This window comes from Numida meleagris, chromosome 5, assembly GCF_002078875.1.
Source record: "Numida meleagris isolate 19003 breed g44 Domestic line chromosome 5, NumMel1.0, whole genome shotgun sequence".
NCBI classification, from domain to species: Eukaryota; Metazoa; Chordata; class Aves; order Galliformes; family Numididae; genus Numida; species Numida meleagris.
The window spans coordinates 28,616,896-28,643,731 of NC_034413.1; the positions used below are offsets into that span (position 1 = coordinate 28,616,896).

Consider the following 26,836-nt stretch of genomic DNA (forward strand, 5'->3'; position numbering starts at 1 on the left):
GAAAATGGTGTGTCCTCTAAATAGTTTGTTTCTAGCCTGGTGCAAATCTATGGACCTCCATCCAAGTTCAACGTGAAAAAGCCAGTAGTCTCATGTGACAACTGTACCTAAACTGAATGAATCAGATTTCGTTAGTAATTTAAGAGACAGAATTAAGACTAAGTCTATCTATAAAAAATAGGAACTCAATAAACAAAACTCAGCCAACCTCAGAGCAGGTGTTAGCATGGAGAGTCCGTTAAAATCCATTTAAGTAAGTAAACTTTATCTGAAGCACAAGTTTGAACTGCCAGAGTGACAGAGCATGCTCTAAACTGCATGACAGGAATGCTACATCATCCAATATTTGTGCGTGTAGATGGAGACAGGCAAACAGGAGCTAGAGAGAACAACTGAAGTTGGTGTTCTCTAACAATTTAAAACAGAATCAAATAATAAGAAAATATAATAAAAAATAATTAAAGGAGGCCTATTATGAACTATCTGAACAATGAATTTGAAACTACCAGAACAAAGTAGTTCAGTAAACAACATGAAGAGGAGGAAAACTCACCCTGACGTAAAGGAAAAGAGTCAGTGCAGGTTTTGGATGAGCTGCAAAATGTCTCTGCTTGTGCAGCACAGATAGTAAATTTTTGTCTGCCTTAGATCCACAGCATGGGAATAGCACTGTTGCAAAATTCAGTGCCTGCATCCAGAGCTATTAAGAGGTTTGGCTAGCTGAGAAAAAGCACCCTTTTTTTAACTAAAACACTCAAGATTCAAAATAGCAGGATATGCAGTATTCTTTACATTCCTTCTACTTCATAGTAATTTGGATTCTACCTATCATTTCCCTTAATTTTCCAATACAAGCATCAAACTTTAGTACATATTAACTCTATATAATTTGTAATCTTTTTAGGGTTATAACTTGCTGCTATTTCTTGCTGAAAATTCTAAGCAAACAGCTTCAGAAATAAGTTCTTCTGAACCCAACATTTATTCAGAAATAAAATGTCAATTTCTAACTGCAATCTGCTTTCATTTGGACCATATGTGGTCAACAATTTAAGTATCTGTGTATTCATGTCACTTTTCTGTGAGATGCATTCGTCATATTGCCTTTGCCCTATTTTTCCACGAACAGTGATTCCTCTTCTGAGCATCACGACTGTCAGCCCAGTGACTAGAAGCTACGAATTGACAAAAATAGCACAGAGCCTTGGGGCTATTTATTTGCAAGGACTGGTTTCCATACTGAGGAAGGAGAGAAAGGTAACACACCACAATTTGCCCACATGGGTAATAATAGAGAAGCATGAATGATTAAAATGCACATGCTGTAAAACTCACCTTCACTCTCTCTCTGCTGATGCATTAAACTAAAATCAGTAATAGGAGAAATGAAGTGATACTGGTCTGACAAAAAGAACAACAAAAATAGAATTACATGATATGGCAGATGATCTCACACCACACAGGCATAGGAAATAAAAAGCATAAATTCATTCGAATAAATAACAGACAAACTAAAAGAATCAGGATTCTTAAAATCTATTTGAAAAGTAAGATTCCCTTGCAGAAAAACAGAAGGCTATAGCCTTTAATTTCTGCTCTTTTAACAAGTATCACTCCTTTTTACATTACATAGCATTTGTGTCGGGAAACGGTGCTTTGCAAAGCTCGGCACTGCTTCCCAGAGAACTGCAAATCTGAGATTAGACTGCAAGTCACAAGGCTGTTTTATAATTGCAAATGAGAGCACATCGTGACACGATCCCTTACCTCCACTACTGGCCCCATCAGCTTGCACACTGGTTTGGACTGATGAAGGGGCTGGATCCTTGGGTGCCAGCAGCTGGGGAGTTTCCTCCTGGGTTGGCAGAAACGCAGAGCACAGATCGGTTTCGAGGGCTTGTAGCTTCAACAAAGAATTCTGCAGACAAAAGCAGAACATTGGGCTAGACAGAGAACAACAAAATACAGCGATAGCTCTTCAACTCACTGAGCCCATTAGAAGCGCCTGCAAAGGGGTATTCCACAAGCAGCTCTGAGGATGTGCAAAAGAGCAAACATGCACTATTCTACAAGTTTCTTCACTTCTGGTTATTTAAGTCCCAATTTAAATGGATTATTCACGACACGTGGGAAAGATGACATCGTCAGCAAAAGGCAGTTTATTCTAGGAAGCCAAACTGAGATGGTGTCCCTTCTTTCTTGGTCCTGAAGCAATACACTAAGTAAGTATTTCATTCATTGGGCTGACATCACGATCTGATGACATTATGTCCCTCCCCGTTTACCATTCATGAAAAAAAAAAAACCTCTCCCTCTCCAGCCTATTGTGCAGTACACAGCAGTGAACAAGGAGTTACTGAGAACACGCTGCCTCATGGGATTCGTGGAAGAGATATTTTTTAATTGGCTTTTTTAGAGATACTTCCTTATGTAGACATCACTTTTATGTAGGTGGCTGCTGCTTCTGCAAGGCAATCAGATCATTTCCTATCTGCTGCAAAGGCAAAATTAACAGATCATTGTCTCTTACCGCAGACAAATCAATGGGGACAAGGCTAGTTATCTCTAACATCACTTCCAGCTACAGAGACATGTTTGGTCATTTCTCATTTTAATCTTTAACACTGCACACAATATTCAGCTGTACAATCTGACACAAGCATCTTGCTGTGATGCAAATGCTGTAAAAGCCCTAATCACCATTCAACTGGGTGAAGTGACTCACTATTGGTACCCCGTGTATTCAGCTTCCCTTTCTCAAGGGAAATAGAACTTGCAGCATAAAACAAAAGCACACAGCTGTTTTAATAATCACACAGCCGGTGCATTCAGAATATACATAAAATGTTAAATTGCTCACATAGTACATATTTACAAGGAACATTTTCTGAAAGAAATTTGAGTTACAATACAAAGAACTTCCTTGAGTTTATACCCTAGAAAGGTACTTTCCCTACTGCATCAAAGATCTGAAACTAATGTACTGGTTCATTTAATGAAATAGGGAATTTATTTATTGGAGTAACTTAATACATCTGTATATTATTATTTAATTTTAATACAGAACTTTTATAATTCCAAGGATGTTCCTGCATCTCACCACTCTCTCAGTAAAAAAACTTCCCCCGACATCTAATCTAAATCCCCTTCTGTGGTTTGAAACCATTCTCCCTTGTCCTGGTCCCACCACAGACCTTATCACAAGGACTGCTGATGGCAAGCACCCTTGCAGAGTTTGCAAGACAATCTCTAAGTCTCCTGGTAAGCAGAACGTAGGTGAATGACTGACAAAAAACTCTAGCCTTCATGGACTTCAGCATTTGAAAGAAATATTCCCAGACCAAGAAAATACATTCATTTGCATTTCTTATTTTACATTAGTTGTTAAACACTTTCAACAATTTCAGCAATGTAATTCACTAGCTAGTTTGTATTCTGTTACTTTCTGTGATAATTTTCACCTAGTTGTGGGTGCATAGCAAATTTCCAGCCGCTGCCAAATACTAAAAAAATGCATGTAATAATAATACCTTCTAAAATTCCTTGAATGTGCCCTTGACAGAGATTTGATGTAGGGAGTAAATTAGTAACTAACTTTTACTATTTTGATGTTACCAAGAAAATGATGAATCTGGAGTATATCATCAACCTCATCTTACTCTTAAAACACAGGTGAGTACTATGGTACTGACAAAGCACACAATACAGGAAAAGCCACCAAACATCTGTGGCAACACACAGAAAGAGACAGTTTTAAGCAGAGGCCAAGCAGAAAGCTACCTGGGATCACAGACTCACAGGCAATAAGAGTGTCCTCCTAAATGGCAAGGACGCTTCTGCTGCCCGCCCTGCCTCTCCAGGGGCTGTCCAAAGCACCAGCACAGCCAGAGCTGCTGGGTGGATTCCACCAACCTGGGCCCTCACACCATGCCCACCCTGTAGCCAGAGCAATGTGTCCCCACATCTGCACCTGCAGCCCAAGCCAGCCAGGAGGGTGCTCTGCGAGGGGGCAAGAGGTCATGTACCTATCCTTGGGCTTGCTGGGGTGAGGCCAACTGCTGGCAGAACTCAAGTTAGAAAAAAAGAAAAGTCCTGCACTGCACACACTCAGCAAGACATCCAGTCTGGACATAAACCAGCCCATGTACATACTATTTAGAGACCTCTCATGGTCCAAGACCTGCCCTTGGATCCCAGCTGGGCCATCTCTGCTCTTGACTGTTTAAAAAACATCACAGACCACATTTAGAAGCAAATATGAACAGCTACTATATATAAACAGAGAGGGAGGTGTTAGGTCATGGAAGGCACCATCATAACTTTTGGTAAATTCTCCCATGAAAAACCAGTATCACTGAAGTAATTTAAGCTATGGCATAGTAGCGCAGCTAATTAACTCAGTTCAAATCCTTCAGATTTGATGCTCATTCAAACGTTATTCTGGTGCTTAACACTAGTGTCACATAATAATTCCTGATTCTAGCTAATATAAATAAAAGGGTATTAGTATTTAAAATGGATCCTTAAGTGTTCATTTGGAAAATATATATATACTGCTGCCTCTTTGGAATAGTACTTTGCAAGTTTGAAAAAGAAGCAATTAGAATAGTCTTGGGCAAGAGTTTCTTATCTTACTTGTCCTCCTGAAGTAACTGACAACTTAGCTATACCAATTTCACTAGAAGTAATGAAATCCTGCATTTTTGCAAATCAAATATAATGGAAAAATAAAGACATTTACAACAAGTCCAAGGAAAACAGAAGAATGTGCAGTGTGGCATTTCTTTCCTACTCGTAATTCCTGCTACTGCTTTAAGAAAACAGTTGTGAAGGTATCACTCTCTTGCCTGCTGGAAAAAAAACAGTACAGCCGCTGGCAGCAGCAGTTCAACCTGCAGTAAAGAAACCATCTCTATAAACAAGTAAGCTTGTAGTTTGTACCCACCCCACTCAGCCATCTCTCTTTCCAAGGGATTGTTGAAAACCAAGAGCTGGAGCCTTGGGGCAAGGAGTTATTGAGATGACAGATAACTTCTTACATCTAAAGATAAATACCACACATCTACACTTGCACTGCTTTATCACCCCAGAGAATGTGATACTGAATGAACAAACTCTCCCTATCTATCACCAAAACGCTCTGGCAGAGAACGGAAGACCTCTGAAATAGTTTCTGTATTTTTTCCGGTTGGTGCGATCAGTAACTATCCCTCCAGCTGGAGGTCTCTGTGTGGGGCTGGGCAGCATCAGCACCACATGCTGTGGGTCAGCATGCTCAGGGGCGCCAGCCCAGCAGGAGGCAATGTGCACAATGGTGACTCAGGGCTCCACAAATCTCCCTTTTTGCACCAAGGTCTACACACAGCCACGCCTGCTGATCAGTCACCGCTCACAGCATAACCACAGGGAGCAGATGGCCAATGATGGCCGATCGAGAGCCATTACTGTTAGAAATACTTATTTCCCTGAAAATACGATACCACGATCAGCTTCCTTTGATCCCTGGGGACAGGAAAAACCTAGCACATTTAGGAACTGAGGAAAGGAGATGAGAATGTGTTTACCTCTCCCATAGATCCTGCCCAGGTCTCAGGGAGAAGCAAAGCCTACGCTTGGTCCTTTCTATGCAAATACAGCTGCCGGGCAGTGCACGGTGTCTCTGAGTGCTGAGGATAGCTGCACCCCGCCCCTGGGCCTGCCCCTGCCCCAAGACTGGAAGGCAGCTGTTCTATTATATCCAGTTTGCTGATGGATTTACTGGATTAATGAAACCGGCTTGGGCAGAGAAGCAGAACAAGCCAAGCTTTCAGTATTTAATGGCCTTTAGAGTGATTCATACAGAAAAGAAACTGAGTAAATATCAGTCTGTTCTATTTCTTCACAGCGAGGAAATTAAAAGCAGCACTAGAACAGTGACATATAAAAGCATCTCCCTTGCCTTTTAATCAAAGGGTTCAGGTTAAAACAAGATAGGCATATTTTACGTGAACACAAATAAATCCACAGTATCTGCTAGGGCAATACTTGCCTCTTGAGGCAAATGCCATTTCCAGTTCAAAACTTCCCTTATGGGTAACAAACAAGCAACAATAAGATAGAACAAGATATGCCCTGGGTCTGTATAATGTCACAGGTGACTAGTGAGGAGAGAGAGCACTTTCTCTAATCAGCGAAGGGAATTTATTTTGTCATAATGCCTGTCCACTTAGGTTTGCCGGAGACCTGAGATATTCTACAATCTAAGATTTTGCAAAGGAAGTTAGCACCAGAGTGTAGCTGTTGCTCATTCCCCACAAATGATTTGCAACTCATTTAAATTTCTGAACAAATTATCAGTTTTAATATCACGCACTGTTTTTTATGTACTATTTTTCTTAACCTTTAAGGGATCCTTTGCAAGAATTTAAAATCTTGTTATTTAAACCTCGTGTGAAGACAAGAATTGGACTCGATGATTCTTGTGGGCCTCAACTCGGGATTTTCTACGATTCTAGCTGCGGAAACTCTGGTGATATTTGCAACGAAGCTTCTCAGTAGAAACGATAACAGTGATTTCTCCTAGAGCCTTAACTGGCTAGGCCAGGGCTGAGAATTCTCCCTTACACTGCTTGCAGAAAGGGCCTTCCTAGTTATTACTGGGATTTTCAATAATGAGCTGCACAACAATGACACAATGCACAGGAAACAATAATAACATTTTTTATCTGAACTCCTTTGAAAGGACACAGCGTAGTTTTCTCCTAATGAAAGTCAGGCACATTATGGAAACAAAGCTGGTTTTCCATGCTTTGACGTGAATAGGCTTCCTTTTATTCCCAGTTCTTCCCCATCACATCTGCCCCCATCTGCTTCTGTTGTGTTCTTAGTCTACACTTGAAAATACCGTCTGCTCCTTGTTTACGTCCCATCACATTCACTGCTCTTGCAGAAGTAAGCTTATTCTATGCTAGTATACAGATACCCTGGCTTGTGGAAAATGCTTTATAATGTTTCCCACTTTCAGTAACTGCACAGCTTGCTTTTGGCCTCCAGTATACTGCCTTGACTGTGACAATCTAGCACAGTCTCATCCACTGTTTGACTTGGTCACAGAAACAGCTTCTTTGTGCTCTACTCATGCAGTGCTCCTGTCATAATCGCTGTGAAAACAGCTCTTGTTTCAAGCATCACAGGTGCAATTTGGCTTTCCCTCCTACTCTCTGACAAAAGCACTTTTCAGACTACATTGTACTGTTCATGGTTTATTTATGTAGGATGTAGCAACCTTTGAGACCTCCTTATTTTTAAACAAAACATAATTGATTTAAGCTGTAATATGAGGAAAAAATCAAATGTTCTTGCAAGACGGCACAGTATTGAATGTTTAATTCTTTTCTGGTCACAAATAAAAAGTAGCACAGTTCACTTAGTTTAAAAGTCTCTTTCTCTGACTTTTAAACCATTACAGCAGTCTCACATCACATCTTTATGCTTGTCTTCAAAAATATGACTGAAAGGATTCATTGAAAAGATAGCCTAGGATTCTCAAATGATTATATTATTCCAAGAGCTGAGAAAAAAACTCATTTGATTCAAAATTTTAACACCATTTTTCAATTTTCGGTCACACTTACCTCACTTAAGCTGCATAGTTGCCCAGTTGCTTCATTTCTTGCAATACATGTGTTTTGATCAATTCTACAAAATAAAACAAGGCTTTCCTATCAATAGATTTTTTATTTGAGCAACAAATGTTCTAGACTTTTCATAACATTTGTACATAAATTATAACGTACTGAAAAAATACAATTTCTACAAAACTTACTTCTATATTTTATACCTCATGCAAAAAATACCAGTGGTTTTATGGAATTCTACAAAATATATATTTAAACTGTGAATGAGAACCTGGAAAATATGTCATTAATGTGTAAGTTCCCTGTGTCACACAGAGTCCTTCAGCAGCATGATCAGTTCTCAGTGTCAAGACAGTTAAAGCCAAAAAGAGTTCAAATGTTTAAAACTAAGCACAATTCGTCTCACATGCACAAGTATTTTCCTGTATCAGAGTCATAAAGAATAAATCTTTCCATATTTAAACTTGATGGCATTTTAGGCTCCCAAAATTCAGCTTTCTGCTTAAATCATCTTTTACAAATTTCACACAGACCAGTGGGACTCTCACAAGTAGATGGAAATCCTTTGAGCAAGAGAGATTTCCATGTTTTGTACTGAACGTCACTTTGCGGCCATCAGTGGTGTCTGTAGCTTTGCTTTTCTCTCAGCATATCACTGCTTCTCTGTGTGAAAATAGGAAAGGAAGGCCCTGGATCAGCAAGGGGAAAACCTCTTCCCACTGACTGCTGCTAGCTTGAGGACTGTGCCACATCCAGGTGGATGCAGCCGTAGCCTAAAAGGTTAGTGCCCACAAACCATTCTCTAGCTTTTACACTGGAGAGACAACAGTATGAGACAGTAGAAGAGTTTTAAAACACTATGAAAGAGCATGGAGAGATCCAAAGAACTAACTTAATTGGAAAAAGCAAAATATTATTTACAGTTTGGTTTAGTAACATGTAAGGAACGGCATGCAAGGCTACAAAGAGTAGCTTCTTAAAGAGTGATTTATTACACTGAGCTAGTGCTAGATACAAGGCAAAGGAATACAAGGACACATGTCAGCTTTGTGCTCTTCTGGTACTCATTTGGATGACTCTTTTCAGAGTAATAGATAACTTCCTTAACAAAGGAAGCAGTTCTTACAGGCACTGTAGGATATTCTGTATAACTCACAGCTATGTCACTCGTGAATCTTGCACTTCGGAGAGTAACAACTGCACAGCTCCCCTGCAGTACCACCTCTCTCATTCAGGGTGATGTTCTCACCTACTGTTTTAGGGAGGCAGACATGTTGCATTTTACTATTCTATTTCACTAAAAATACTAGTATAAGATGTTTTCAATTTTGCATTCTTAGGATTGTGGAGATGCCAGATGTCTTTTGAAATCTTTGAAGCAAATAACCATTTTTGTCTGAAAACCATTTACATTAACAGCCATATAAGTATGCTGAGCTGGTCCTACTCTATAGAGTTCTGGGGTGTGCTTTTTTTGTTTTCACTAAGATCAACTGCTTTGCTAGGCAAATGCAGATTACCTGATTGTCATCAGGCAACAAAGGGCTTACAATTTAATAACTATGGGTTGGATCCTACTCTCATTAAAATTCAATTACAAAATGTCCATTAACGTCAAAAGCAGCAAACAGAGCCCTAATTTTCCACCTGTACTGAGAACACTAAAATTTTTTTAAACCTCAGCCAAAATTTTGAATAATTGTAGGCGACTCATATTTTGTATTATTGACATCATGTAAAATAATGAAAACATAATTCTCTCTACAGCTACTATTCAAATATACGTAATACCATCCTTACTAAAACATAGAAAACCTGTTCTGGAGTCTGGCATCTCTGGCTTTGGCAGAATCATCCTGTTCTGCTATTGCACAGATGACAAAGATTGAATCCAATAACATGTACATTTGAAGCTTGTGGACATAACAGGAAAAAAAACCCTAAACATTAATTATCATACCAGAGCTCCTAAAAGACTTCAAGGGGCAGATGAATTTGCATGAGCAGTGAGCTGTTTGAAAAACAGACCAGAACATGTGAGTTACTGAATTATGCATGATACAGATATCACTTCTAAACTCACATAAAATTCAAATAAAACTACATAGATTTAAAAACTAGGAAAAATATTTAAACATAACCCAAGAAAATTTAATTTTTATTTCCAAAATTAAAAGCAGAAAGGAGCATTACATTCTCCAATCTGCAAATCTCCAGTCTTTACACTCCTCCCAGTTCTATCTTTTGGATCAGGACTAGATTCCTGTACATTTAAATCAGTCTAACCCTGACTTACACTACCACCATTCTCAACAGTCCTATTTATTTATGCACTACAATGCCACTTGCACTCAGTATCTTGGGCTAAGAAACCCATCAGTGATGCCATCAGTGATAATTCCTTGAAAGTACACCACGTCCTGTGCTGTGGAATGAATCTCCTTTTCCAGAATCACTTTTGATCTATCCTGGGCCAACACTCTTTCCCCACCTTCAGTCTTGCCGTCAGTTTTACCCCGCCCACTGTGATGATGACCTACCAGGTGAACTGCTCAGAACAGGTAGTCTCCCTACCACCAAAGAGGATTGATTCAGCCTATCCACAGGTTACCTCACTAGAGTTCACAGAAAGGCAGACCCCACAACCAACAAATCTCAGCGTCAGGGAAACAGAAACATCTTTTCTGAGACCTCCAACAAACAGCAAAAAACACTATGAAATTCAAACATAGTCACCACCTTACTACAGGGCTGCAAGTAAACATGTAAGAAGTTCGCCTACAAATCTTTAAAAAGCAAAGCAGAACTACAAGAGGCTTTCAGATTAACACAGAGTGCACATTCACAATATAAGAAACAACACCTTTAAGGGCCTAAGAGTGTTTGGACACATCCTATGCTGCTCTAAGGGCAGTCTCTGAATGCTGGAGCAAGCAGATAACCAGAGATTCAGTAGAGCAGCATCTGTCTCAAACTGCAACACTTTGGAAAAGACTGGCTCTGGCTGACCACCATAGCTACTTTTTTTACATTATGAGTGCCTCTCCTGCTCAAAAGGCATAGTCCTTACTACAGTGATATGTTGGCATTTTTGCCCCTCTGCATCCACTCCACTCCTTTTTTCTTTTTTGGGGGTATATGACAGCTCAAGAGCTTACTCAGGGATTTTGCATTCCATGATATAAGAAGTGTAACTGGAACCTTAATTCCAGTATTTTAATATCAAGACTCCTGAAGAAACCGCTCTTAGGAACAGATACATCATTTCCCAGCAAAGTGGTGTTTCATCAGCAAATCTTAATTTGCTGACACAGAAATATAACCAGGCTTGCCTGGTTATCTGCATGGGAATGCAACCTCTCCAGTTCTGCCTCATCCATGCGGCTCTTTCACATGGCACATGGATATCAGCACTTCTGCACCTTCCCTGCTCCTTCCCACACATTCCCAAGTTGTAGCTGTTCAGCAAAAAAGGTGGAAGTTAGGTGAGTCCCCTCTGAAGTGCACTCTTAGAAGCTACCTGCCTTGAGAACTTTGTTACTGAGGGCATCGCTACAGCTCACTCTCCCACGAGGGAGGGAGCATGGAAACCCTGGGAGGCCCTGGCTGAGCCCCAAATCCAGGGCAGCCCAGGGCTCTTAGCATTTCCAGGTTTCCTTGGTAACACTTACAAGACTGACAGCAACAGCTGCTCTGCAGAAGCCAGGTATCTACCCAGGACCAGCCAAGTCCTACTAAATGAAACCACTCCACTTACATTTTTGGGAGGGAATGGGAAGGAGGAGGAATTTTCAGGTGGTTTTTTTTTTTTTTTTTTTTTTTTTTTTGGCAGAAAACTTAAAGAAATAAACAAAACAATGAAGTGTAGTTCCCACACTGACTTGGAATGCAAACTTCTCTGGAACACCGATATTCCCACTGCCCATGAGCCCCATGCTTCAGCCCCACCTCTGCGTAACAAGCATCAAAAGAAAATGCCATCCTCTACTCAGGTAACTGTGCACCCAGCTCTGCAATCTAGATCAGTTTTCCTGATTGACTTTAAAAATGCAGTCAGTAAGAACAGTAAGAACCATACATATGTTGTTGTCCACTTTCCTATTCCCTGTTTGAAAAAAGCAATTCTCTTTGCTGCAAGCATTTCTTCCTGGGGCCTCTAATCTACGTCCAACTACACACAGTGACTAGAGTAGTATTCAATGTAATCTGCTGGGATAGTATTAGAAAATCATGTCCTTTTAATAAAATGTAAAGGTTTTCAACCATGCAAATGGCATTTTATATTCTAAATTGATGCTGATTTTCAAAAATCATGCAAAACAAACACCTCAAAAGTAAAATCCTTGATTCGCAGGGGCAGATGCAGCTTAGCCAAGAACATGACAATATTTCCTTATTCTTCTATTTCAAGTGCAATATAAAAAGTTAGCCTTAAATTTCTTCATCAAGTCTATTCTCTCAAGTATCTCAAATTCCACTAAAACTTTTCCTTCACTGTTTCAGTGGTTGTGAGTTATCATAAAATGAAAGTACTCAATCCACCCCTCAACAATCAACACATATGCATAAGTCCTGTTTTTGTGAACTGTATAATATTGCCTGTTTTGCTCTTGTGTCACGTATCTGTTCATGAAATTCCTGCATTATTTCATCCTGAATTTAAATTGCTCAGCTAAGCCGGGACTGAACCCATAACTTATTTGTATCTCAGTAGCTTTTTATCCACATTGAGGCAAATTTAAACTGTCCTATTTTTGCCCGACTAGAACAGATTTCAAGGCAAATTCTGTATGATTCAGATGTATTTAGATTTTAAACTGCAGTGAGACTCATTGCAGAGATATATCAATCTGAAGAATTTAAACTAAAGCAGAAGGAACAACAAACTTCACTAGAAATAGCCAACCTTGCTCCTTAGTACAAGACTGAAATAAATCTTCCTTCTCCTCTCCTCCCCCCACATGTGACAGAGGAGCCTGCCCCATGGCACACCCCTGCAGCAGCATGGCCATCTCTTCTTCTCCAAAAGACCAGAAAGCTTCTGGTCTATGAGTTATGGATCCCTGAAAGTTGCAGTGTTCCAAAGGATTTTTAATTTTACCAGTAACCTAGCAAAATCAAGAGTAGAAGACAGTGAAACTCAAGTTTTGCAAGGCTAGCAGATGCTTTCTGACAAAATCTAGCTATGACCAAGCCTGAATACTTAACCTTTGCCATGTTCCAGAGCAGGGAAAGAAGAAAACAAGGCGCAAAGTACCTTGGCAGCTGTGTTTCACAGTCCATTGCACAAGCCAGTTCTGTGATTCTGATACAGCAGCCAGTGATCTACACAAGCTGAGAGAAGGGCACGCAATGACAAGGCCCTATCAAAGCTTGTTCATGGTGAAGAACTGGGGTAAGCTGTTGGTGACTCTTCAGAGGAGTCACCAGCCAGACTGAACCTCAGGCTGAAAGTGATAACTGCAGCATATGTAATTCAAAGTCCTTTGCCCCATCTAGGCGGTGGGAAATTTTTTTCCTAGGATGCGTAAGACAGTTAAAGCGAATACAATGTGTGTGTGAGACCAAGGACCACAAGTTAACGTGTTTATTCCATGCTCAAAGTCCCTAATTTGGGAGTAATGTCACCTCCATTTTGTTGTAACAATCAAACTATGAGATGGCCAGACCTGAGATGTGATCACTATGTTTTCACAACTCTTAGAACAATAAATCCAGGTGCCACTATTTAACAGACATAGCACTTGTGAGTAACAGACTTCCTAAGGAGCTACCCTGGTGTTAAATAGGAGTAAACAGCATAGTGAGAGATGGTTTCTTGCCTGGAAAACTAAAAAGGTTGAACTTCTGAAGCAGACAGGGGAACTTTGCCGTAGTTGCTGTTTTATTCATGCACGCTCTACTCTGATTCTTACATTTAAAATCAACGTTTCTTTCATTATGCTTCTGTCATCAGTTGAAATTAACCAGTGTTTCATTTCATTACCTGTCCAAACACAGAGTTCCTACCAGCATTGCTGCTAGGTAGGTCTAACTCTCTGAGAGAAGAGTTCTCCTCCTTACAAGTAATTGATGTGATTTTTTCCAAAGTTAAGAATATCAGAGAAGTAGAAGGCAAGTTTCTTAGGCTGAGGCTAATTAGAAATATTTTCCAAGCTGCAGGACTTGCAGTGCCTCAGTTGCAGATACAAGGATTGGATGGTGAAAGTTGTTCGTGAAAGCTTATTAAATGCTTGGTCATTCTGCTAAAGTTTCCTCCGAGAGCACAAATTAATATCATTTACAATATTGCCTACTAAAAGCTGTTGTGAAGGCAACTGGTTCCTTTCACATAAAGCAACAAAATGCCACTGGATGGCAACTGTCACAACTAACCTAGCCCTGACTTGAAACAGACCTTGGAGGCAGCAAGCTCCATATGTCCACTACCTGTGTCCTGACCCACTGATCATCCCTATGATGTACAGCTGCTGCTGCACTGCAGCCAGAGCCTCTATTACACTGCTGCTGCGGAGGCATTCAGAGCTCCAAGGCTACTGTGCACCTTTAGGCAAAAAATAAAGATCAGAAGTCCTGGCTTGCCTGCCTGAAACTCTGTGTAAGCAGCAAATCAGGGCTCAACAGCAGCTGAGCATGTGAAATCCATAAAGCAGTGCCTGAAATAAGGGATGACTCTGTAGAGCACAATCTTGTTTACACAGTCCAAGCTTCTCAGTAAGAGCAGAATCTTTTCCTTAGGACGCACCTTTACTGGTAAGTTGGATCAGCTGGGTGAAGTTGAAGTCCCATTTCTAGCCTTTTGCATAGCTTGGGAATGGAATTTTGGCTACTGGTAGTTGCCAGATATGAATTATTTCATGTTCTGCTGAGTTGCCTGCAATTGAGAGTTGGCTAACACCTGAACTGAATGTCTCCCCTTGAAGGGGGTACCTTTACAGCATTGAAACAAGAGCAGTGTAAACGATATGTAAACGTACACCCAGACCAAAATCAGATATGTTGCTTCACATTTCCATTTCTCAGTGAGAAAACAGCTCTGAGAAAGCGAGGCAAGTCAGCACTGGGGAAAAATGGGGGGAAAAAAAGTGCTGAGATATTTTTGAAACTTGGCACAGAGGAACAGAAATTTCTGAAGCAAGGATGTTCTTCCTGCTTGCAAAGCAGGGGATTTAAAGGTGGATGAAATTTGCATTCTTATCTTCATCCCTTTCATTTTCTCTAAACAGTTCTTGGCATACAAATACAGAATATAACTGCCAACGGGAGCCAGGAGTCTGAGTATCTAATACAGCAGGCAGCAAATGAATTAGCCTTTCCTACAGTTAATTAGAAGTAAAATGCATTCTCTTATCCCAAAGCTTACCTTGGCTGAAATCTCACAACTTCTTCCTGGCATCTAAAATCCATGTTCCATGCACAGTCATTAGCTGAGGATCCTGCCTTCCCTTGCCACTCTGAGAGGCCTGGCAATGAACTCTCCAGTTCCTGCAGGAAGCAACAAAAATATTCTATGTCCTGTCAGTACTGATCAAACGTAGCTGAATATTTTGCTTTAAGAAAGAAAGAAGTCCATGAGACTGGATTCTGATTTGCAGATCATTGTTATTTTTTGCTAATAACCTGGAAACAATTGGAAAACACAGAAAGGTTTTAAATAAAGCACCATCTTCATTGTCAGAAAAACACTTCTTGTAACCAAAGCAGACAAGAAGCCACTGTAACCCATTTGCTGTGTATTAGTTAGACAACAGATGTCAGAATATGAGCTAAGAGGTGCTACACACAGAGGTCAATATTTTTTGTTTAAATATACATTCCCATTTAAACTGAAATTACTTACTCTTTCATTTAGTAACATCAGAAAAAATTCAGCCGGCAAAAGCAAATTCATTTCGCTCAAACACAATTTCTAAGATTTACCAAGTTCCTTTTTCCTACTGCCTTTTCCTTCCCTAACATTCGCCTCGCTTAATGAAGAGAGTATTGCAGACTATGAATGAAGCTTGTTCAGAGATACACTACTTAAACAAAACTAAATTACACTTTTTAAAAACTGTAAACTTTAATAAAGGTTTTAACATTTCAGCAAGTTGCCTAAGCGATCTCATCTCTGGAGAAATATTCAGTAACCACCTCTAAAAATTAATGTTGAAGGACTAAATGAATTTGTAAAAAGACCTGGTAAAATAGATTTAAAAAAACCCAGTCACTGGCATTTTACTTTTTCTTTCTCTTCATGATGATATTTTAACTATACTATTACAATTTATTTTAGCCAAAGTCCTCTTACAAACTACCAGGATATTTGTTCAATAAGAGAACATTAATTTATCCTACTTCACTATGAGATCTATAAAAATAATGTTGAAATCTATTTCCAGAAAGAGGCAGCTGTCACCATCACACAGTAAGGTACCCAAGAGGCAGCAGTCATGTGCTACCTCTAACATACACCACGTGTGTCCAGTCATGGGTTATGTCTGTACTGCATTTACAGAAGCATAAATATTCATGCTTAGATGGGCTTGGATTCAAAAGTTGACCACAACAGCTGTTAATACAGGTAAAAATACAACTTTGGGTACTACAGAAGCTTATCTGAATGCCACCATCTTCTTAATGTTAGACTGCTAAGTTAACTTGTCAAAGAAATTCAGTCCAGTTAAGGTCCAAAACCAAACCTGCATTCAAGTGGTAAATTTACTTCAGAAAAAGCCTCTTTTGCAACAAGTACCGCCCTCCAGTAACAGCAGAATATGGCAACTCAAGGTGCTGTTAGGTGAGGATCATGGGATGTTTCCAGTTGTGATTTGTTTTGGTTGTTTGCTTGATTTGTTTGTAAGTAAATTTATAAGGATGTTACAGAGTAATCTTACGGTAGCACCATTTAACGTATCTCTTCTTCTTAAGAGCAATGAAATCCCTTCCTGATGTGTCAGAGGCAATCAAGAGCATACTGCTGTCTTCCATGTTAATTCTTTTTCTTCATTATGGATCGTGGCTTCTATAGTTAGGCTGCATCTGGTAAGCAGTCTGTGAATATGGAAATCTCCAGGCAATACTTAGAAGACTTAATGCTGCATCATCGCTACCATGGTATTTGCTTTATATACAAATATTATGTGGGTATGGAAGTAGCAAAAAAAAACTAGCACCATGCATACGCATATTGAGATTAAGCAGCTTCTGTTTCACAGGCTAATTTGTTTAATGCTTTCCTCAAAAATGAAAAAAACACCAAAGCATGTCATAATCCATCTTCTATCAGAGCATCTGAATTACAGTTACAGACACACAAACTTCTGCTGTGTTTACACAGCAGTTTATCTGTTCTGATCTCCACAAAGTTCTTTGCAACCTAAAGATGTCTTATCCAGCACACAAGCCCTTTTAGCTCCCTTCAAAGGCTAGTTCCTGAGTATGGTCTCCTGCACCTGGGAACAGTGCACCAGCACAGCCAGAGCTCTGGCATACATTGTGGTACTGCATCAGTGCAGAAAACAGCCAGGGCTGAAGCCCTGAGCAGAAGTACCTTCTAACCCTCTTGAAAATATCAGTCAACAAGAAAAGATGCAGGTATGTTTAATGGACAGTAAATTGAATAGATGGCAAGTAAAGTTTGAACACAATCAGAATATACCTAAAAAGTGGAACTTGTAGGTGGCCTTGTATGTTCAAGTGTTCACGTGATTGTTGTCTTAACATTGGCTTTATATTTTTTTTTAATTCTGCGTATTTGAAATTGCAATTTTTATGCCAAATTACTGGAAGTTTTTTGAAATTAATGCACTTTTATCACTTAAGTTTATACTCAAAATATTTCCCACAGCAGTTTTCAGTATTCCCATCTCTAACTATCTACTGTGAGGCCATCCATTCCTTTTAATAGCCATTTACTTTAATAATATAGCTTAAAAACTGAACTTTATCTTATTTTACCAATGCATCTAGTGTCAATTTATAAATATATTTCAATATCAGTAAGGACTCTAAAAATGTATCAAATTAATAATCTATGTCATCATTGTGCATCAAAGGTCAGTGGTAGGGGAAAGCATTAGGAAAGAGTACTTTCCATTCCTCTCCATTTGACCTCACAATTAATCCCTGAAGGAAGTTCTGAATATATGCTTCCTTATATCTTGAAATGCAAAAAGTCCTATTTAATTTTATATTCTATAGGTCAATGGTGCAGAATTGATAAAAAAAGAAAAGTTCATGAAACCACAGGAAAGGTGAACCCAAGTAGCTGGAGCACTAAGGCAGATGCACATTCCAGCAGCCTGCCTCCATTTCAATACTTTGGAAAGGTTACAAATCCCCCCACATCCAGCTCTAGCCTCCAAAGAAATAACTGCATACAATATCCAATGAACAGCTTTTCTTTAGTGTTTTTGTATCATTTCATATTTGGTCAGCTGAAATCATCCAGTACTGAATTTTTATTGGATTTTGTCCTGCTAATCATCTCTGTAAATTCAATAATCTTTTATTCATCAAGATCTAGGTTACATGACCACAATATTACACTTGTGTCATAAAAAACAAAAATCACACTTCAGCACACTGTGAGCCTTGTGAAGCCCCAAATCCCCTTGCTGGCCATCCTCCTCTGCTTGAGCACAGACACCCGCTCCCTCTCAGTGTCCTTTCTACAATGGAAATCACCTGGACTCTCTCTAGTAGAAAAGCACACAAACTTGCTTCCTATTCAAACATTCATCCTATTCAGATTTAAATCCTTTCAATACATGCAGCAAACTTATTTACCAGAAGACTCTTCTGATTTTAAAGAGACTATTTTCTAAAAATACAGCTCATAGGCTTATAGCATATAGCTGTGAGTAGAAAATACTCTTGGCTTATCAGAGCAACATCTTTAAAAGAGGTACTGTCACATTCTGTTTTTCATGTGGCAGAAAACTCCAGCTAGGGAAGTGAGAAGTCCACAGAAAAAGCACTCTGTATCAATAAACCCAGGAAAATGAGGATGAACAGTTTAGTCACCATTTGCAGTGCATCATAGTTTTCTTTTACAACACATTTTGTAACATGATTGTTTGTCAGTGTGATATCAGCTGCTTTTATGTACGTTATCTCACTGAATGGCTTGGTGGCAAGATGTTTCACAAAAGGAAAGTATATACAGTTGCAGTGTTTCAAAGAATCAATCTGGTCCACTTTTCCAGGTAACAGCCATATACACATAAATAAGAGCTACTAGAAAAATCACAGCAGTAACTCACTTTCAGCTTCAAAATGGAGGGAGAAAGGTATGACCAACTAAAACTAAGGGCTGCTAACACATCTGCAATATGGTTTTGAAGGTCGCAACACAACAAGGATCTCAGTGAGGGCCTCCACACAGAAACAAAGCACTGTGCTCCACACACAGCACTTCTGCAAACAGAGCCTTGTTTTTCACAGGCATGTTAAACATTTTGTTTTTCCTAATTTAAGCCCTAGAAAAATATTTGCCTGACACCGTGTTTTATTCCAGAGACTGTAAATCTGAGTTGCGCTAGTATTTTATGACAGTCTAATTTTATGAACAAAAAGTTTCCCATGAAAGAAAACATTTTCATTTAACATCTTTAGGCCACATAAAATACCATGGAGCAGCAAATGTGTGTTGTATTACCTCTCACTGAGTGAGAGATGCAAGAATGACATAATTAGGAAGGGGGCAGACAGGAGATTCAGAGGTAGCCAAAAGAGCAAGAGATGATCTATGAGTCAGATCTTGCCCTTTCTTATGACTTTCTCATAACTCTTCGTCTCCACTTGCCCTTCACTGGGCAAAATTTCCCATCATCTTTTAACTGCCAATAAGCACGTACATCTCATCTACCTGCAGCCTACATAATATTTCCTAGTAATGCAATACATCCACAAAATTAAAAAAAAATTGCAGAAGTTAGTACTTCATTACTTATCTTGGAGATAAACTCCAGAAAAAGCATGCAAGAAGAGCGGGGAAAGAGCTGATGCTGATATTCTGAAAGAGACTGCAGTAATACCACTAGCATGTTATTGGCTTTTGTTTTTTGTCTCCAAAAAGAAATTCCTCATCTTGAATGAAAGACATGTCAGCCAAAACAACGCATTCCCATTCTAAATCCAAAAAAAAAAAAAAAAAAGGACCATAATCACGCCTGGTCTATGAAGAATCACAGAATCATAGAATGGCCTGGGTTGAAAAGGACCTCAAAGATCATCGAGTTTCAACCCACCTGCTGAGTGCAGGGTTGCCAACCACTAGACCAGGCTGCCCAGAGCCACATCCAGCCTGGCCTTGAATGCCTCCAGGGACAGGGCATCCACAACCTCCTTGGACCTCCCATTCCAGTGTGTCACCACCCTCTGAGTGAAAAACTTCCTCCTAATATCTAACCTACATCTCCCCTGTCTCAGTTTAAAATCATTCCCCCTTGTCCTATCGCTATCCACACTTGTGAACAATCATTCCCCCTCCTGTTTATTTACTCCCTTCAAGTATTGGAAGGCCACAATGAGGTCTACCCAGAGCCTTCTCTTCTCCAAGCTAAACAAGCCCAGTTCCCTCAACCTTTCTTCACAGAAGAGGTGCTCCAGCCCTCTGATCATCTTGGTGGCCCTCTGAACTCGTTCCAAGAGCTCTGCATCTTTCTTGTACTGGGGGCCCCAGAAGGGTTCAAAACACTTCAGAAAACTCTCTACAAATTTCCATCCACAAACAAGAAGAGACAAAACACAGACGTATACGCCAAACATAAAAGAAGAGATGAACTACAGACATCTCATAGGCCTTGTCTCTACTACATGCTGCCAGTATACCAAAGTTAACATCAGTGTTCCCGGTCACGAGAATATTTTTAGCTGAAGAGTTAAACCTGGAGGAGAGCTCAATCCTTTACACTGCACATGAGACAAAACTTGGGATGCACTGGGAGGGAACAGAGGCACTTCCAGAAAATGCTGGGGGGTAGTAAATCTGGAGCATATGCAGCAACATACCTGAACTGTCAGCTGCAGAGACTTCTTCATTTATAGCTTTTTTTTTTTTTAATAGCTTTTAGAAAAGGTACAGTTCTCCTCCCCTCAGCTCAACCCAAAGAAGCCCATGGGCAGAGCAGTAGTACTACACACTGCAGTCTTTTCAAATGAATGTATTATTTAAGGATGAGAAAAACAGAAAGTAAGACATATCAAACCTTTCCACAGGCAGCCAAAATACTACTGTAAGAGATCCTCAGTCAAATAAAACAGAAGGAGTCTAATCAAGTAGTCACAGGTAATCTGAAGAGATTTGTACTTCTGGAGGTAGGCTCTCTACTCACTTCTGACTACACCTGCAACCTCCCTGCAATTCCCCGCCTCCAAGAAATTGCCTACCATTACAGGAAGGTTCCAGAACTCCAGGTCCCTGAAAATTGGAGTAGATTACTGTAGAACTGTAATCACATTATGGACTTCACTTTTCAGTTTGCATTTCAAAATGTGTTTGCTCAGACATTGTCCCATAAACTTACCATTAGTAAATTCAGTCTTTACCTGACTTTCCTCGTGGCCTTTTCCATTTTCTAACTTTGCGATGGGCTTAGGCTTTCTTAGCTTTAAGTTGCCCATATCAGTATTCAAAGCCGGCTCTTTGTGCTGCTGAGTGTCTTGCAAAGGCAGACGCCTTTCTTCTACGATAACTGTGTTGTCCGGATAATTTTCTTTGTTATCATCATCTCTGTAAGAGAATTAAAAAGAAATCCATCAGACAGGACTTCAGACACCTGTCAAAACATTATGAAGAACAGCAACAAGAACTTAGCTACTCATGGTGTTTCAATTTTACAAAGCTGTTGTCTAGACACCAAACAAACAGTGCTTATGTTAGTAAAATTACTGTAAGAGGCTACTGTTCATTGAAAATTCACAAGCTAAACTACTGTTCATATTATTACATATTCAGTTAGGGAGCCATTTGAATAAGACTAGTTTTAGAGGCACTCTTTGCCCTCAGTGTTACATTTCATACTCCCCAAATGAAAGCTGGAACTGGCTCATGCAGCAGACCTCTCCTTGTCCAATGCTTCACACTAGTTTGCAATCCCACAAAAATGATGTTACGCAAGAGTGATTTCTACCTATAGTCACACTTCCCTTCTGACAGTTTCTTCCTCATATTTTGAGGGCTTCTGTACAGAGCAAGGGAGGTAAGCACTCAAAGTAGGGTTTGAACAACAGGAGAGATGTTTGGGTAGAAGGAATAAGAAGAATGTGCTACCAGTTTGCAGAAAGGTCCCCCTTTATAACAGGGCATCTGCTGGTTTAAATAGACATTGTTGATCATGGATACTCTGGAAATCACTGAACTTTGCATACTCTACAGGGTGAAACCCTGTCCTATAGAAGACCCCGCTGGTCTTATCTGCACCCAGTCAAACCAACCCTAGGCAGATCTAATGTATTCCATGAGAAGCAACCCTGAAGCAGGATCTAGATGTTAGCTTCAGCTGATCAAGTAAGGGTTAACTGAGAGATGAGCTCTTTCCTGGTGTGAAACTACCACAACAGAGGGATTCAAGGGCTACTGAATTAAAATGCCCTGAGATTTTTTTTTTTTTTTAGAAATACTACCTTGGTAACTCAACATTTTATCCTGAGGATTCTGAGCTGCCAAACTCACTTTCCATCTGTGACCCAACAGCCTCCAGATGGATGCTTGCAGGGTGTTTACAGACTTAAAACCACTGCTGCCTATGCCTTCTGCAAGTGTCCTCCAAGGCAGTTGTTACAGTTACAGGGTAGTTTGCTTTATATCCTATGGGTATTTCAACAATGTGAAGTGTTGCTAATTTTAAGGTATTGTCTGATTTAAAGAATCTTTCCAAAAGGTTATGTTGCATCCTCTAGCAATTAACAGATAGGCATAGCCATGAGAGAATCATATGTCAAGAATACTTCAGTTAGTGTGAAGGATTTTTTTTTCCCCTCACAAAAACTCTTCAATGTGTGTATCCTTGCACAGTTACACAGCTCCATTTACTACTGCTTTGTATCAGGTGCTGTACAGATGAATTCAATGTAATAGTTTCAGAGCTGTACCTGAAGGAAACTAATATGACTTTAAGTTTTAAAACATAGAACATACTACATTTATATAAAACATTTAATTCTTATATTGTTTGTACATAAATATTTAATACAAATATGCACTTCCCACAAATAGTAATAGCTATAGCAGATAATACCTTAGAAATATTGCATTCTCTTGATAATAAAGGTTTCTAATGGTTTAAAAGATGCACTCTGGCAGTTTTACTTGTTGCCAGTGTATTTCAGACAAAATTTGGAGTAGAATACCTGAGGCTGGAACTGGCTGCTTGAGCTTCACAAACAGAATCTGAATCCTCATCACACCTTGGAAACGGATACAAAATAATTGCTGATAAATAATTTCTGCTACTGCAGAAATTTAGCTTTTAATAATCATGACTATGCAGCTCAAACTGAGCATAAACATAATTTATTTTCTCACACCTTGGCTGGATTCATTTAATGCCACAGCTTCTCCACTAATCTAAATTTCTAAGTCTAAATCTCAGAGGAAGAAAAGAATTTGAAATGTTAAGTGTACACAGTTTGGCAAACATTCTTCAGCCAGCTGAGAGTAATGATGACAATGAATTCAGAAGTTACTGGGAAAATTACAAGAAAGTCTGAGTTCTAATTTCTTAAAATATATTCCATGTAAAAAAAAATAATAATTTGAAACAATTTCTCTTAGACTCACAAAAACATTAACAACAGTAGAGCAGTCATTCCTTGTGCTCCACGCAGCAGGGAAAGAAATTCCCAAATAAACTACAAAATTATCATTAATCTTAAAAAGTGAACTGTCAGAATTTTTTAAAAACGCATGAAGAATCACAATCAATTCCATCCCATTAAGTAAAAAACAACACAATTGCCCTAGGACTGCATAATCAAACAGAGAAGTTTCGGATAAATATGCAAAATACCACTGACGAACAGCATACTGGGCACCATGGCTTAACTTTAAAGAATTAAACAACTGCAAAGCCAAAAAAACACAATTTTTCTTCAAGTAAATGTACATACATTCATATGCACACACTCCCAACAAATAAGTACAGACCCTTCCCAGGTATTATTTCTGGGGAAAAGTCGGGGCCATCTCCTCACCCTCTGTTCATACTCACAGGGCGCAGACACTAAGTAGGCCTGGATCACTGGAAGTTAGCTGGCAGAAGAATCTCTTCATTATGGGAGAAGCAGTCTGTACTTCCGCTGACTTGTTACATTTTTAGAAGAGCTGTCCAGCTTAGGGCAGAGCACGTAAGTGATAATTTCATAGCTCTGCATTGCAATTTGATGACAAGGTTTTTAACATATTCCTCTTCCCTACCAGTCTTCTGCCAGAGTCTTTATCAAAAGCCTGACTGCTGCAGAAATTATTTAAAGGGACACTCAAGTGTTTACACTTCCTGAATAGATCAGCATTTGGATGAAAGCATTTGCGGCATGCAACTGGAACATATACCTAGAGTTGCACATTCCCACTAATCACATAATATTCCTGCAGTGGGTGCAGTCGTCCCCTTCTCTCTGGAAGGATGGTGGGCAACTGAACACAGGCCTGTCAGCCAAGTCCATGTGTGCATATTTGTGTGTGTACTCCTTAAATTGGACAAGTACGCCAAGCAATCACCTGCTCTAAGCTGGCTGTAATAAGGGTGAGCTGGAGAAGCAGAAAGTCTAACTGAGCATCTAGTAACTGATTACAGTCATAAATGAAGACAAGTTACAAATACCCCAAGTGAGCATGATAAAATGTATTTGACTAACAAGATAACAGCAGACAGAAAAGATAAGCACTAACGAATCAGAGAAGATAGAGGCCATCATGCAAAGAAGATTGTGAGGAAGTTCAGAAGCACCAAATCTGAAAGGGTGAATAGAATTTTTTCTCTCAGCAAGGATTAATATTAACCAACGAAACTCATGCAAGACACTGCTTAAGACCGAGACCATAATAGGACTTTCAAAAAGATGAATTCATGATATAATGAAAATAGCTACCATGAAAGCACAGAGTGTTTTCACCTTGGTTTCTTTAAGAAATGCAGCCTGTGTGTTCTTGACACTAGCTTGAGCATATGAGCACACACACATTATGTTCTTCTCCCATTTCTAAACCTCACTGTGCAACTTTAGCTGTAATTAACTGCTAGAGGGATATGCAAGAGTTTGATATGTTAAAAAAAAAAAAAAAAAACAGAAAAACTGCAGCAGCATCTTACTCATTCCTGAAACATCAGAGTATACACCAGAGCAGCTTCAAGTCATAAATCCATATGGGTTGAACCTTACAATGGATAGCAGATAGCCCTTTGACATAAAGGATAAGATCTCAATCTAGACAGACGTTGCTCTGACTCTCTAGCAATGCCTCTGTTTTCCAGAGATGGTTTAGTGAGACTGTCTTTTCAATTTTTTTCCATTTTCACCTTTCAATAGCAACCATTTAAGTACAGCTGGAAAACTGCTTACTTTTACGAACTTGACCTTTAAGATGTGAACGTCTCCACCAGGCTGCATGCATGGCTTGCTGGGAGCACAGCAGCCCCAGGCACTTGCCTTATCTGGAGCTATGTTCCTGAAAGTATTGTTTCATTGATTTTATATCATTCAGCCTTTACTACAAGACAGAAAAAGCCAAATGGGAATGTCTACAGTTGCATGGTAAACTCTCTCTTTATTTTGCTAAATAGAAGAAACCTATTTTCAGATATGGTCAGCATAAACAACAAGAGCTGAAATCTTTAAGAATTGTGTGTTCTCAGCAGTTCTCAAAAGCAGGCTTTGGGGGCAAGCTTTAAACAGAATTTAGGGAAATCAACTCTGGAAAACAAGTCAGACAATGCCTTTTAAATGATGTTGTTTGCCTGCTTTGTTTTCTAAAAGCATGTTTCTACTTCTATGTTTGGTAAGATTAGATTAAAAATTAAAAGCCCCGAAACAAAACCAACAACAGTTTAACTGAGAAGATTCAGCCTTCAGACAACAGCCCCGCTCTGCCACGCTGCTGCCTCTCCACTCCACACAGCCCTGTCTGCACCTCTCTCCCTTTTCTTTCCCCAAGGATGCCAAACACTCAGCTTTTATGCCCTTGTCTTAATGATCACACAAAGCTCCACTGAGCAAAACCACCACCACCACACACCACGTCCCAGAAAACCTCAAGGGTGAGGCAGGCAGCACCAGGCCATGCCAGGGGAATCTCTACAGGAAACAATGGATGTCAGGGGACAGAGCAAAGGAAAGGAGACAAAAATATTAAAAAATATATACTACCTGAAATCTGGCTATGCTTTTATGAATTTTACATACCACAATTCATCACTTAAATAACAGGGATACATGGAAACAATTCAAAATGATCTGACGATTAATTATATCCTATTAAATCTTTCTGTATTTACCACAATCACACAGAAAGAGTGAGTAATGTAAAATATCAAATAAAGCAAGGAAATGAATGTACAAGAGAAAAATTATTTAGACCCCCTCAAGAAGTATTGCTTACCTTTTCCTTTAGTGATTTTGACAATGCTCAGTGATAGCTCAGACTAAATTACAGGTTGGCCTGCTTTCAGAATGCATCCTCTCCCCAAAACACTTAAGCAAACAGATCACAGTCCAGCTAGGGTTTTTTAAATTACAAGCATTTTAGTAGTGTAAAATTCATCTAATACATAAAAAAAATCTATAAATCACTTCCTTCCTAAAATACTACTTGGTACATTACTGCTAAAGAGTCTTCCCTAAAAGCTTTTGAAACAATCAAAAGCATGCAAAATAAAACAGAGAATACCTACATTGAAGTGTTTTTAAATGAAATTAAAAAGATCATTTCATTTGTAATCCTTCCTAAAGTCTTTGCCTTTGTAACTTTCTAATGGCCTCATCTTCTGTTGTCTCTTTAAAACAACAAAATCAATGTATATGTCCTTATGATCATGATAAAAGATGAAAACTCTTCAAATGAGTTTATAAAATTCATTACAAAGGAGCAACGTGCTTGGTCTGTCTAAATAATGTTTTTGTGTTTGTTTGTGGGGTTTTTTTCAAAACATTTTTAAAGAATTTTTTTTCCTACTGACACATGCAGGAAATACAGAGCATGCGTTCTGACACACTTGTGTTTGTCGAGATCATCAGCA

General features: G+C 39.3%; 1 protein-coding gene across 18 annotated transcripts in view; it reads right to left on the reverse strand.

Moving 5' to 3' along the window:
* The window catches only part of FAM13C (family with sequence similarity 13 member C), a 117,535-nt gene that overhangs the window by 20,918 nt on the left and 69,781 nt on the right, over positions 1-26,836 (reverse strand). For 7 of the 18 annotated variants that reach the window (XM_021398565.1, XM_021398558.1, XM_021398557.1 and 4 more), the window contains 6 exons: positions 22,953-23,009; positions 21,150-21,333; positions 14,980-15,101; positions 7,614-7,677; positions 1,768-1,918; positions 1,336-1,401 (listed from right to left, as the gene is read on the reverse strand). In XM_021398565.1, the coding sequence (XP_021254240.1) occupies positions 1,336-1,401; positions 1,768-1,918; positions 7,614-7,677; positions 14,980-15,101; positions 21,150-21,333; positions 22,953-23,009 (644 nt within the window). The remainder of the gene's footprint in view (positions 1-1,335; positions 1,402-1,767; positions 1,919-7,613; positions 7,678-14,979; positions 15,102-21,149; positions 21,334-22,952; positions 23,010-26,836) is intronic. The other 11 variants (XM_021398564.1, XM_021398563.1, XM_021398560.1 and 8 more) reach the window with 2 other exon arrangements.